General features: G+C 40.0%; 1 protein-coding gene across 4 annotated transcripts in view; it reads left to right on the forward strand.

The window, feature by feature from the left end:
• clcn6 (chloride channel 6) overlaps window positions 1-15493 on the forward strand; it is a 162676-nt gene that overhangs the window by 70788 nt on the left and 76395 nt on the right. For all 4 annotated transcript variants that reach the window (XM_050064609.1, XM_050064607.1, XM_050064606.1 and 1 more), the window contains exons 15-16: window positions 438-567; window positions 1181-1334. In XM_050064609.1, the coding sequence (XP_049920566.1) occupies window positions 438-567; window positions 1181-1334 (284 nt within the window). The remainder of the gene's footprint in view (window positions 1-437; window positions 568-1180; window positions 1335-15493) is intronic.

Consider the following 15493-nt stretch of genomic DNA (forward strand, 5'->3'; position numbering starts at 1 on the left):
TTTCTTCCTCATTAATAAAACCCTTCATTTAAAAACTGCATTTTGTGTTTACTTGTGTTATCTTTGACTAATGTTTAAATTTGTTTGATGATCTGAAACATTTAAGTGTAGAAAACATGCAAAAAAGTAAGAAATCAGGAAGGGGGCAAACACTTTTTCACACCACTGTATAGATTTAATTACACATTGAAAAAAAAAAAACTTTTATCATTTTTTTAAATTTTTTTTTTTATTTCAACATGAACAGATAAAGACAAAACTTCCCCAAAGCATTTTGCTAAAGCATGATTGCAGCCAAAATGCTGCTCACTAGAGGAACGGGCAAGGACTCATTGAGTCCTTGTTGGGTGTAAGCACACCACAGTCATCTCACCAGACTCTCTACACTTAGCATCATGTGTTTGTTATCTCGGATTAATTTGTGAGTTTGTTTTCAGCTGTCTGGCAGCGAGGATATCAACTCAACCATTCGCCAGTTCTTCTGCACCAACAAGACCTACAATGACATGGCCACATTGTTCTTCAACCCACAGGAGGCTGCCATCCACCAGCTCTTCCACCAGGATGGTGAGATGAGCACATACCTACACATACACACACACACTCACACAGACGCACACGCACACAAACACGCATTCATAACAACTCTTTGTGAGTTAAATCGTGTCCTTTGTAAAAGTACACCCTTGAATTTTCTTGCACTTAAGGTGCATAGTTTATATTTCATTGTGTGCATTTTTTGTTTATAGTTTTATTGGGGGTCCAAGCATGGTGTTTTGCTGGGATTATTAGTATTTTCATGACTATAGGAAGACACTTGAATAAAATCAAATAGCTTTTAGTTCATATCTTGCAATCTGTACATCGCACCTTCATGCTTTGTATTCACATACTTTTTACATAGATCTCCATTTAGTGGCACAGCCAAGTCCATTTCTGCCAGTAACAGTAAGGTACACTAAAATAAAAAGGTTGTAAAAGTGCAGATTTAGTGAAATTGCGAAGCCTGTTAAATATACAAATTTGATGAATATAATAAAAAAATATGAATTTATTATGCAGCATTACTCATGTTTCCATTGTCTCATGCTGCCATCTGTTCTAGTGCTAAGACTGTAGGCAGTAGAAGACATTCGCTGACTGGTCATATTGAACAGCTGCGTCTTGTTCCTCCTGTCAGGTACCTTCAGCCCTGTGACTCTGTCAGTGTTCTTCCTGCTGTACTTCCTGTTGGCCTGCTGGACCTACGGTGTGTCTGTACCGAGCGGCCTCTTCGTCCCCTCGCTGCTCTGTGGGGCGGCTTTTGGGCGTCTGGTTGCCAACATCCTCAAAGTGTAAGAACAATGTTCTCCTAATGTTATAATGACCAATGTTTGGCTGCTGTCTTCTTTTCCCAATGACTATGAAATATCACAAATATCAAAATGAGACAGAATTGTATTCAGTATGGCAAAATATGTCACAAATGACCAGTGTCATTGGTTAGAGGCAAGCTGGTGAACGTAATGGAGCATTTAGCAGCTACAGAGGCAGATATTTTTATGCCTCTGTGCCAAGGATAGCCATGGCCTAAGGTATTATGTTTTTGGGTTGGCCTTCCGTACATCCATCTGTCCATCCATACGCTCATTCCATTCTTGTCAACACAATATCTCAAGAACGCCTCAAGGGAATTTCTTTAAATTTGGCACAAATGTACACTTGGACTCAACAATGAACTGATTCGTTTTTCATGGTCCTAGGTCAAGGTCACTGTGACCCCGTCTGTCTCATTCTTGTGAACATGATATCTCAAGAATTTCTTCAAATTTGGCACAACCACTCACTTGGACTCAACAATGAACTGATGAGATTTTTGGGGACACAGCTCGGGGTGGGGTTGTTTGTGAAGTATCCATGTTTTCACAGACATGGATTGGATGTAAACTGTGAGAGAAACTTGACTGGTGCATGGAGGCATACAACTGCAGGGCGCTTATTCTAATTTTCCCAGGAATTTGTGGAGACCAAAAACGGAGCTAAAAGAGGGGGAATGTTGATCTGAAATTGATCAGGTAGACACAAACACTCCAAAGGAATGATCATGTTGCTTTGTGTTTGCTGGATGTGTGTTACCTGCCAGGTTAGCTTGTAGGTGAGTTCTTCTGCCAAAATGTAATTCTTTGATGAAGAGAAGAATTTTCAACACAATTTATATGTTAGGTTGCAAACAGTGTGAACTTTGGACAGAACCACGCTGGCTGTTTCCTCCTGCCTACAGTCTTTAAGCTTTAAGCTTTAAGTTCTAAGCTAAGCTAGGCTAACCACGTCTTGACTCCAGCTCCGTACTAAACAAATAGACATGAGAAATACAGACATGAAGAAAATGGATAAGTACATTTCCCAGACTGCTAAACTACTACTTTAAGGAGAAAGTTAAGGGGAATATTGGTTAGAGAAAGTTTTGAATATACATTGTGTTTAGAGGCTGTGTTTAGAACTTAAAATGTCTTCAGAAAAGCCAGAGAAATGACAAACTGCAAATAACGCCGCAGGTGGCGTGCAAACGAGATCCAACACACCTGCACCAGGTGCTGCGCTGACCATCACAGAGGTGGTTGCCGAGCTGGAGAAAAATAAAACTGCGATCTCTGCTGATATACAGGCTTCACTGGCTCCAATTTTAAAAAAAAAACTTTGAATGCAGTCAAGGCCAAGGTTGAAGATTTTGGACCGCGTTTGATTGCAATGGAAACGGCTCTTTCCGACCACAGCGACAGGCAGATTAACCTCGAAACCCAGGTGAAGCAACTCCAAGCAGATGAGACTTATCTCAAACATAAAACTGGCTTTGAAAATGTCATGCTACGTTATTGTTTGAGATTAATTAATTTGCACGAGGATTGTGAAGGTCGCTCAACCACAGATTTCATATCAGCACTCCTTGTTGATGTATTACAAGATGAATCATCCATATGTCCACCAGAGCTGGATGCCGCTTATCATGTGGGGAGAGCCAAACCAGCCGACGGACAACGATCTCGACCCATTGTCATTTGTTTCACACGCTGTAAACAGAGGGACCAGGTGCTGGCCTTGGCGAAGAAACGTGGGCAACTATTTTATCAAGGTCACAAGATCTATCTTTTTCCGGACATGAGCTGCAACCTGGCTAATCAGCGCGCAGCCTTCAATGAGGTGAAATCCAAGCTTTACAAAGAAGGCATCACGTTCACACTACGCTTTCCGGCCGTGTTGGCAGTTACAGTGAAAGAAGCAGAACATCAATTCAACACTCCAGAAGAAGCCGAGAAGTTCATCAACAGTAATATGGCTAAATAATTATTCTGCAACAGGTACGGCTCACGTGAGGTCCATAGACTATTTCCTTTTTCTCTTTCAACTCTTTTTCTCTTTTCCCTCTTCTTTGACCACAGACAAATGCTGAAACACCTGTAATTTATTGTTTTTTGTTTTTTGTTTTTCTTTGCATTTCCACTTTTTTTTCTTTATATATAGGCTATATATTTTTTATTTCTATTTATTGATTGATTTATTTCAATTAACTTGGACATATCATATTGGGACACATATTTGTGATGAGGATGTCTCCTTCCTGTTATGGACTTTTATATTTTGTGTTATTGATTTTTAGTTATACGGACTTCAAGCTCTGGGAGAAGATGAACTGAGACCTTACGTTACAGACTGAGGGACTCGTGAACTGCATACTGATCAGAACTATTAAAAAAACTATTTTAACAATTATTACTGTAACATCTTTACAATCTGATGGTCTGAACAAGGCAACACGGAGGAACGGATTAGATATGTATTTCCACATCAGACATTAATTTTGTTGACTCTGAATCATCATGGAAATAATGGCTGGGTCTTGCCTTTAGGCCCTCAAGCTCACTCACCTCAGCAAGGTAACTGTATGTGTCTGTGTGCGTATGTGTGTGTGTGCGTACACGTGTACTCATGCGTGTATGTATGTGCACGTTCTGAAAGCGGGACGACCCTTTTTTTTTTTTTCTTATGCTTACTTATCCATGTCCACATGCATGCACAATATTGTTTTTCATATTTTAATATTGTTATACACTTCTATTGATATTAGATTGGTATGACAGATAGTTCAAATAGAGGGAAAACTGGACGTTCTGTTAGAATTATTTCATGGAATGTGAGGGGTATGCATAGTCAGGTGAAACGTGCAACGGTTTTTTCTCATTTGAAACACTTAAAAACAGATATTTCATTTTTACAAGAGACACATCTGCGTACAGTAGACCAACAATATCTCAGTACACCCTGGATAGGGCATATTTTTCACTCAAATTTTAACTCTAAGACAAGAGGTACAGCTATCCTCATTAAGAAGAATATTAATTTCACCCATTCCAATACTGTCTGTGATTATAATGGTCGGTTTATCATAGTAACAGGGTGTCTTAACCATATTCCAGTGGTCCTTGTAAGTGTCTATGCCCCAAATTGGGATGATGCAGAATTTATTAAAAAAAACAACTCATTTCATCAGTTCCTAATTTGGAAACCCACAGGCTAATATTTGGAGGCGATATTAACTGTGTGATGGATCCCACTCTAGATAGGTCCAGTTTTAGAAAGGTCTCACCATCCAAGCTGTCCCAGGCCCTATCCACCTTTATGGATCAGTGTGGCAGCGTTGACCCATGGACATTTCTTCATCCAACTGGTAGGCAATACTCACACTTTTCACAAAGACATGAATCTTATTCCCGGATAGATTTTTTTTTTTTTAATAGACAATACATTTCTCCTTTCCATAACATCAGTTGAATATTCTCCTATAGTTATTTCTAATCACTCACCTCTTAAACTTAATTTAAAGTTTGAAAATGAACAGAGAAAGTATTACCCTTGGAGATTTGACTCCACATTGTTATCGGATGGCAAATTATGAAATACGATTAGTCAAGCAATCAATTTCTTTGTGGAGACCAATAAAACAGAAGGTATTAACCTTCTGTTTAAACAAATCAGAGCAATCAATCAGTCAAGCAATCAGTTTCTTTGTGGAGACCAATAAAACAGAAGGTATTAACCATCTGTTGTATTGGTCTCCACAAAGAAATTGATATTGACCAATAAAACAGAAGGTATTAACCTTCTGTTGTATTGGTCTCCACAAAGAAATTGATTGCTTGACTAATTTTAACGACTTGGCTGGCTTGATTTTCACCACAGTGACTTGGGACTTGCTTGCACCAATCATGCAATACTACGTTAACGGTAATACAGTGCAGCATTAGAGTTTTTTTTCCTTTTTTTAAATCTTTTTATTCCACACAACTTGTTATCCAAATTATACATAAGTGGGGTTTTTTTCTCTCTTTTTTTTTGGACCAATGTCCATCCCTACTGTGGGAGCATTTCTAAGAGGCGAGATTATCTCCTATGTCACTCATATTGGTAAATTAAATAATCAAGCCTCCATTTCAGTGATCTTTAAGAAGGATAAAGACTCAACATTATGTGGCTCATATCGACCTATCTCTCTCCTCAACACAGATGAAAAGATACTGGCTAAAGTACTCGCATGTAGAATGGAAGCTATTTTGTCTTCTATCATCTCTGATGATCAAACAGGGTTCATTAAGAACTGCCATTTGTTTACAAATATACGTAGGCTTCTTAATATTATTTATTCTCCAACCTCTCTGATCAGCCTTGAGGTGGTTATTTCACTTGATGCCGAGAAGGCTTTTGATCGAGTTGAGTGGCGCTATTTATTTTTTGCATTGAAACAGTTTGGTTTTGGTGAGAAATTTATTTCTTGGATACGACTGCTGTATACTTCTCCACAAGCATGTGTGACTACTAACAATCTGCAATCACAGTTTCCCCCTATCACGGGGCACAAGACAGGGGTGCCCTATGTCCCCTTTACTTTTTGTGATAGTTATTGAACCTTTATCCATTGCTTTGAAAGCTAATAATTTTTTTTCGGGTATTAAAAGAGGTGGAGTAGAACATAAGGTTTCCCTTTATGCAGATGATTTGCTTCTTTATGTTACGGATCCACTAAATTCTTTTCCACATATTCTAGCCACCCTCAACTCTTTTGGAGCCTTCTCTGGCTATAAGCTGAGTATTCAAAAAAGCGAATGCTTTCCTGTTAATCAATTGGCACAGACAATATCGCAACTTGACATTCCCTTTAAACCTTCTACTAGTTTTAAATATCTAGGAATTAATATCACCAAATCTGTAAACTTACTTTATGAAGAGAATTTTGTTGCTTTAACTACCAAAGTGAAAAATGATCTGCAGAGGTGGAATAACTTGCCACTCTCTCTAGCAAGCAGAGTTCAATCGATCAAAATGAATATCCTGCCTAGATATTTATAGTTATTTCAATGTTTACCTATTTTAAAAAAAAAAGAGAGAGAAAAAAAACACTTATGTGTAATTTGGATAACAAGTTGTGTGGATTTGTTTGAAGTTGAATAAAAAGATTTAAAAAAAAAAAAAAAAAAAAAAAAATCTAATGCTGCATTGCATTACCATTAACATAGTATCGCATGATTGGTGCAAGCAAGTCCCAAGTCACTGTGGTGAAAATCAAGCCAGCCAAGTTGATTTCCTGCTATAAGTCAAGCAAGTCACAAGTCAAGTCATACTCACAATTTCATAAAGACATTATAACATAAACTGCACCCAGCGGTGGAATGTAACTAAAAACATTTACTCAGGTAATGTAAATACAAATCTGAGTTTTTCTCTTCTCAAACTACGTCTAGAATAGAATAGAAAGAACTTAATTCATCCCCGAAGGGAAATTCAGCTGTCCAGCGGGTCATAAAAGACGAAGAACAACCACACTTCCCTTCATCAACAACAACACAGTGGTATTAAAATAGACATAAAATAAAGTTAAAATAAGTGCATAAATAGAAACTATAATGAAATAAAATTGTCCATTCCACAGTCCAGCCAGTTGTTGCTAATGTGATGTGTGTAGCTGTGTGTGACTGGATTCAGGAGGTGTTAAACAGTGTTATTGCAGTGGAGACGAAGGATCTCCTGAAACGCTCTGTTCTGCAACGCAGTGAGATGAGCCAACTGCTGCAGCTGCTCCTCTGTTGCTCCAGGAGGCTGTGGAGAGGGTGTCTGCTATTGTCCATTATAGCTTTCAGTTTGTTCAATGTGGCCCTCTCCACCACTGTTCTTAGTGGGTCTAGTCTCCTGCTGAGCACTGCAAATCCCCAAACACGAGCCAAGCAGGAATGGGAAGCCAAAAAAAACTTTCTTTGCTTTGTTTACTTCTTTTTAAGAGGTGCTTCAGAGTCGAGTGTCGTTCGCAGCGAGCCTGCAGCGCTATCGACAAGATGATCAATTCGTCGTTCGTTAAAGTCTGTATGGGAAACTTCAGTTACAGAAGGACATGGTATTAAATTTAACGTTGATGGAATCTTTTTCTTAAATTTTGCGATAGCACTATCTGATAAACATCTAGTATAGTAACTGTTGCTGAGTGGCATGTAATCAAATAAAAAGAAGTCAAACGTTATTAAATAATGGTCTGATAGAGAGGGATTCTGTGGAAAGACTGTTAGGTTATCAATTTCAATTCCATACGTCAGAACTAGATCGAGGGTATGGTTAAAACAGTGAGTGGGTTCATGTACACCCTGACTGAAGCCAATGGAGTCTAATAATGAGATAAACGCAGTACGAGGGAGTCATTATCAACGTCAACATGAATGTTAAAATCGCCTAGAATAATAACTTTATCTGATTTAAGATCTAAACTGGATAAAAACTCTGAGAATTCAGATACAAATTCAGAAACCGGGCCAGGAGCACGGTACACTATAACAAATAAAAGTGGCTGCAAGGTTATCCAGATCGAAAGTAAAAGACTAAGAACAAGGCTTTCAAAGGAATTATAATCTAGTTTAGGTTTAGGGCTGATTAACAGACTAGAGTTCAAAATGGCTGCAACAGAACAGGTTTTAATTTTTATTAGGTTGTTATGCACAACTCCTCTTTGTTTAATTTTAGGTTTAGATAATTTAGGTGGTCGGGGGACGTTTGTATAAAACTATGGGTACTATGAGTTGCACTAGAAGCTCAGAGAAGCGTGTAAGATTGGTCTCAATTCTGGGTTGTCAGGGTTTTGAATTACTAATAAACATGGCCAGGTTTCTAGATATGAGAGCAGCCCCATCCAAAGTGGGATGAATGCCGTCTCTCCTAATCAGACCAGGTTTTCCCCAGAAAGTTTGCCAATGATTAACAAAACCCACATCGTTTGCTGCACACCACCTGAACAGCCAGCGATTAAATGATGACATGTGGCTAAACATCTCATCAGTGGTCCGATTTGGGAGGGGTCAAGAAAAAACTATGGAGTCAGACATAGTTTGAGCAAATTCACACACCAAAGCAACATTAATTTTTGTGACCTCCGATTGGCATAACCGGGTGTCATTGCCGCCGACGTGAATAACAATCTTATGAAATCTACATTTAGCCTTAGCCAGCAGTTTTAAATTTGACTCAGTGTCGCCCGCTCTGGCCCCAGGGATACATCTGACTATGGCCGCTGGTGTTGCTAACTTCACGTTTCTCAAAATAGAGCTGCCAATGATCAGAGTGATCAGAGACTCAGCGGGTGTGTCGCTGAGTGGGGAAAAACGGTTGGAAACATGAACAGGCTGGTGGTGAACCGTGGGCTTCGGCTTGGTACTACGCTTCACCGGGACAGTTACCCAGCCCCCCTGCTGCACGGGGTTTACCGGGGGACCGCTAGCAGAGGCTATGCTATGTGGGTCTGCGCCGGCTACAGGGGGCTGGCTAACTACCACAGCTACGGAGTGATTTTCTATGGTGCGGAGCCACGCTTCCAATTCACTAAGCTTCGCCTCCAACGCAGCAAATAAACTACACTTGTTACATTTACCACTGTTGCTAAAGGAGGCAGAGGCATAACTGAACATCTGGCACACCGAGCAAGAAAGAGCAGGAGAAGGAGAAGTCATCGCTAAGTGTTAAGCTAATGTAGCTAACAAGGCTAATAACGTGCAAACAACAGCTAAGATTAGCAAGAAAGTTGTTAGAAAGAGGAGAGCTATAAGTGCTTAATAGGGCTGTAGTCTATTGGTCGACTAGTCTATTATTTGGTCGATATGCTCTTGTCCGACCAAATTCTCATTCTCTCTGTGTTACGTTCATAAGGAGAAAAGTGCTACCAGAGATATTGGATGAAGCGAGATACCCAACTCAGCTCACTTCCTGATTCAGTGACGTCAGCGCCACGCCCCCGTAGGAGACTTGCGGCAGCTCTGAATGTATTGTCGTCAATGAGGAAAATGAACTTGATCACAATTTATGGTCAATTCTTTCGCCTTATAGTCACTAAAGTAAATATTGGGTTCGTTTTCCACAAGCCACACATCTTACCAACATTCTGACACTAAAGCTGCATTTTTCATCCGCACAGATCAAAAGAAAATTAACTTTGTTTGAGCCCTGTCCATCTCAGAAAACAAGTTCTCGCGAGATCTTGTGATCTTGATAAACAGGCGGTAAAATCACAGTTAGCTTACAAACAGTTATTTACCGCTAGTAATAAATAAAAAATGCCCAAGCTTTGTGCAACAATAGGCTGCAATAATAGGAAGAATGTATTTTCATTCCACCTGCTTCTCGATCCACATACACAGACATCCACAGAGCCTCTGTTCAACACGGTGGTGGGGAGGGGGGGGTTGAGGGAGAACAGGCTCTGATTGGAGGGAGAGCTAACCACGCCCACTTAGGAGACAGGAAGAGTAACCGTTTTCTTAATATTGGATAAGCCTACGGTTGGGTATCTCCTTTATCCAGTATCTCTGGTGCTACATCAATAACTTTCCAGGAGTAATTCATTACTTCCTGCGGCGGGGGGCTAAGTTGGCTGTGAAAATGGGGGTGTTTTCAAAACGCCCCTTTTGTTTACACAACGTTGAACTCGCCCACCCTACGCTCAGTGTCGTGGTGACTTAGACCTCCTGTCAGTTTCTGTATACTGACACCATTTCCCTCAGTGGGAACAAAGCTTGTATTTACTTGTATTTCACAGATGAGAAACAATAAATTGTGAAGACAGTAAAGCCTCGACTAAAATAGCATTTTAAGTCTTGTGTGGGATTTATCCTTTAGGGATTTATACTTCGGGATTCATCCTGGCTTCATAGAGGAAATCTCCGCTCGTCGCTAGGCTAATTTATACATGCATGTTGGATTTGTTTGGAAAACGTGTTTAGTATAAGACAGTTGTTTTGTAGGTGAATCCCGCGAGTTGTAATGGAGCCAAACTGTGTGCAGTTACCTTTGTTTAATGTTGCTGTTGTCCCTGGCTTTATATGAGACAAGGGGAAGATCGCTAGCTGCTAGGCTAATTTATGCAATGTAAAATGCCATAGGCCAGCGCTAATAACGTTAGCATGTTGTATTTGCTTGGAAAACGTGTTTTATTCTGTCCTCACAATTGCGTTCTGAGCAAGGCTAGACAGATAGCGAACAAAAACTCCAATAAACCGTGTTCTTGAGAAAGATGTGGCTTTACTGGTGGTCGTTTTTGTAAAACTGAAAAATACAATACAAAGCATGTATCAATGTACAGTACACAAAATACATATATGCAGACATGAAATAATAATGACAGTGTAAATAGTTCCATGTATGAAATGCTCATCAACTGAATGTAATGAAATGCAATAAACTACTTCTTAAATTACTATTTTTTAACTCCTCCTTTTCACAGGTAACATGGCAGGTAAGTATTTTAATCTAAGATAAATATCCAGCAAGAGAAAGTAACTCAGGTAAGTAGCATAAATTGTACAGCTTTTTAGCTTAGCATTGACCTGCATAGGAATAAGCTGAAAAGTGCAGCAAATGACCAGCATGTGTAGCCTACATTCATCTGACAACTAAATAACATTCTTCTTTTTAGAACAATCCTCATGAAAACACTCTAGCAATATTTCAGATCTTTACTTACGGACATATAAACCCCAAGGCTTAGTCGAAAGGAGAAAACTGTTTCTGCATCCACACGGTAGCTTGCTCTTTGTTCAACTGAAAACAACATGGAGGATAAAACAAAACTTAAGAACAAGCACTACCTAAAGTGTCCACTAGGGGTCAGTAAAGGACGAGTAACTAAACAGGGGCCAGAACATGTTTAGTATAAAACAGTTGTTTTGTTGGTGAACCTTGTGAGTTGTAATGGAGCCAAATTATGTGCCCTTACCTTTGTTAAATGTTGCTGTTGTTCCTGGTTTTATATGAGAAGAGGAAAAGATCACTAGACGCTAGGCTAATTTATACAATGTAAAATGCCATAGACTTGACTAATAACATTAGCATGTTGTATTGGTGGGGGAAATGTGTCCAGATAAAGACAAGTGTTTGTCTGTGAATTGTGCGAGTTATAGTGAAGCTGATTTGCATACTTGTGTTTGAAATTGTCTCTATTAAGCCATATTTAATGTGTGTTTTGAATCAACTAAACTTTACAGCACTTAACACAGTCTTTCACCGCCGATTAGTGTTTTGGAGGTGTAACTGCAGAGTGACGCAGACACACCACCGCAGAAGTAAAATTAAAGTGCAGATTTTTTTTTTTTTTTTTTTTTTTCCACAACTAATCAATTAGTTGAAGATTGTGTACAACTTTAGTCGACCAAGATTTTCTTTGGTTGACTACAGTCCTAGTGCTTAAACAGAACTAGTGTCGGTTAAGACGTGAAGTAGATGTTAAGCAACTGAAGTGAGAAAAAACAGAAAACAAACTGGTAAGAGTTTGCTAGAGCAGCACATAAATGCTATCACAGAAACATCGGAAATGGCACAACACGCTTACCGCAGTACGTCAGCCCGTCAGCCCATGGTAACCTTATAATAAGCGTATTCGACAGCAACTCTTATCACAACACAGCGGCTGCATCAGGTGAGGGAAGTTTTGCCTACTTTTAGCAGTGTTGAGTCAGGCTGATGTTTCTCAGGGGGACCCCGAAGTGCCACTGGCAACTTCCGGCTTCACTACATGGCCTCCCAGCAGGACAATGCGAAGTGGGACAAAGTGGTGAGGGGCGGTGGAGCTTGATGGCGGTGTTCTTTAGGTGGTCCTCACACGTCGGTTATTTTAGGCTGCGGAAAGTCTCTTGGTTTGGCAGCAGAGCCCCTGCTTTGCGGACACTTTGGCAGGTGAGTGGTAACTCTGGATCCGATGAATCTTTGATGGAGTTGCAGGTGGAATAGTAGCTTATCTATTTAGCTGTGGCTACTCACTTATAATAAGGTTGAAAACAATCTCGTCGGCCGTTCGATATTATTATCAAAGTTATTATTAAGGCGTATAAAAATTTTTGCAATTGGCTGGCTTTGTCGCTTCAGGTATAATGTTACTGAAGGCACAGACAAAAAAAAAGAAAACTCAGGACAGACGACAATCCTGGACGTGGCGAGCAAAACTTAAAAGTTTAAAAGAATTTCGATCGTAAGAAAAGAAAGGGTTACGCAGCAACCGAGTATAAGAGCGTAACAGGTTAAAGCATAAAGAGTATAACTAGAAGGAAGGATGGCAAAAGAAAGAAGAGAAAAGCAAAAGGAAACTAAAGGAAAGTAGTAAAAAGAAGGAAGTGTAAAAGTAAAGTAAAAAGTCCGGAGATGCGCCAAGCTCACTAGTTTTATCCGACCAGGTTGAGTGGGCGTGTTTGAGGCAAGGCGGGTCTCTTGGTTTAGACATTACTTGATTTCGGAGGAAACTTAAAGCAGCTGTGCGGAACTTTTCGTTTTCGTTGATTATAGCGCCCCTTTGGTCGAAGCGGTTTGACACACAGCCTGGTGTCGTAAAATTCCGACTGCAGCCGGCAATTACCGCATGCATTTGTTTTGGAGAGCGAGAGGATTAACTAACGTCAGGTCAGTCCAAGTAATTAGTGGAAACAGCAAATTTACTCAGTAAATTCTCCTGTCGTGTTTCTGTTCTGCTCCTGCAGGCCTGGGGCATTTTTTCCAGTTCATCTTAGGAACATGAAAAAAAGTTTCAATCACGCCAGGATAAGTGATTGCTGCAAAGTTTTCATTCCTTGTGATGCACTCTCTGCGGCAGTTTTCCTCCTGATGATATATCTCCCCAACGATGGTAGCACTGAATCCCATTCTGTGCAGCAAAATGGGAGCGGAGGATTCAGCCTCTCTTCTCGCCCGCTCAGCATCCAACACGTGGAGTTCCTCATCTGTGTACTCTGTGGCTCAAACAGGTATGGCTCTGGATCTGTGTCCGCTACAAGAAACTCTTCAAAATCGCGTTCAAAGTCATCCATTGCAGCTACTAAAATCCGGAGATATCGCTAGGCTAAATAAACAGCTGAGTTTTGTTTACAAGCTACGTCTGTGCCTGCTCACCGGTGTATCCCTCCGCGGATCACAGCGCAGGACGTACTGACCCCCTATAAGCTCAATGCTAAACGCTGAGACCCAGCCACTGGACGTACAGACACAAAAAAGATATTGATCATGTTGTCTCAATATGAAAATGATAGAGAAAGGGCATAACTCCCAAATCGTCAAAGTATTCTTTTATGTGAAGATACACAGTGAAGACATAACATAATCCTAACACAACAAATCTGTTACCTGCAGCCTTCGCTTGCAAAGCTAACGCTACTAACGTTAGGTCAGTCCAAGTAATTAGTGCAAACATGCTAACGTTACTTACAAATTAGTAGTAAAGTAAGACCTGTTCATAAATGTTCTGGTGTAGCTCTGAATTTCTTATAAACTGAGGACAACTGCCTGCTGTATATTTGTGTTCATGGTCACAGTCACAGATAATTTTAGATGATGCTCCTTTGTTATCCGCCATGACATCAAAAGTACAACTAAGTCGTCATAGGTACATCTCTGGTAAAACTGTTAGGTGTTATGTGTTCAGCAATGCCCGTTGCGTACTGCTTACTCGAAGAACACGGTAAACATGGCTCCTTCTTCTGTGGTTTAATCGCTGCGGGCCGCTGCGGGCGAGCAGAATCACTTCCGCCTTGGGTGCCATATTCTGGTTTGCTGACTGCCGCTGTGTGTCCGACCCGAGCAAGGCTACGCTAAATAGCCATATAGAGAAAGGCTTTTTTGTCGCTGTTGGGTTCAAATAAATATGCGGCTCTTCAAGGGGGGGTGATACGAACTAGGGACAGTTTTATTAATGGTAAAAAGTTCCTCACAGCTGCTTTAATGAACTGTATTTTGCAATTTTATATACTTTAACATATTATGCGGGATAGACGTATACTCTTCCTATTATGGTCAAAATCAGCTCTTAACATCAAATTAGATTTTAATACGATTATTATACCGCATATATCAGCGGAACACAAGTTTGAAATGTTTCGTGCACACACCCTACAGACTAGTCTGCAGTTGCATCACGTACAAAATGAGAATGCACATATTAATAAAGACAAGTTGATTAATCAATCCAACTATATCTTAACTCGAAATATAATATGGGATTCCTATGGAAACCCTTCTTAACTATTGTTGGGAACATAATTTTAGGTCTCACACGGCAGCACCAAATATGTAGGGATTTAAATTCGGGCTTCACACGGAGGCACCAAATATGTTGGGAACATAATTTTAGGTCTCACATGGCAGCGCCAAATATGTTGTGATCAACATATTAGGGCATCACACAGGGGCACCAGTTATGTTGGGGTCAATTGGCTATTGGAAATAATTAATAAGTATTATTAATAATAATTAATGAAAATTAATAATCATGTTAAATAATGTGACTTAATTAATATTAAATAATCTCGTGGGGCACCATTCCCGTAAAGGGAAAATGATAGCCAGTTAAAGATATCAGTCTCATAAAATACGCTAAACTATTAATTTGGAGTTTCGATTAATAATTAAATTAATGACAACAACCAAAATTCACTCTTGTGCAACATTAAACAGACAGCAGGTATGATTCCAAAGAATTATATTTATTCACAAAGTAGCAAAGCAAAACCAAACACACAAATTCTAACTAACTATATACAACCTTGATGTGTGTGTGTGTGTGTGTGTGTGTGTGTGTGTGTGTGTGTGTGTGTGTGTGTGCGCATGCGTGCGTGCGAGAGAGAGAGAGAGAGAGAGAGAGAGAAAGACAAAGGCGGGTGTGGTGATCAAAGAGCCGTTTGGCCTGCAAAACAAAATGTCTGACAACTGTTGGGATTCACAGGACCGAAGATGGTTCATCATTTGGTAAAATCATCACTGGACAATTTAAAGGCTTTTTCCTCTGCATGCTCTTTGTCTTCAAACAAAGAGGGCTATGCGACACCCATCTCCACAGGAGATCTCACCTCACACCTCAGTGAGACTCAAGTCCCAAAACTTGATTGGACAAGACCTTTTACAGTGACATGTGACTCTGTGATGTCACAGGCATCTGTACAAGGTTTGCTCCTTTCAGATC

The sequence above is a fragment of the Epinephelus moara genome, chromosome 16 (genome assembly GCF_006386435.1).
Source record: "Epinephelus moara isolate mb chromosome 16, YSFRI_EMoa_1.0, whole genome shotgun sequence".
In the NCBI taxonomy this organism is placed as follows: Eukaryota; Metazoa; Chordata; class Actinopteri; order Perciformes; family Serranidae; genus Epinephelus; species Epinephelus moara.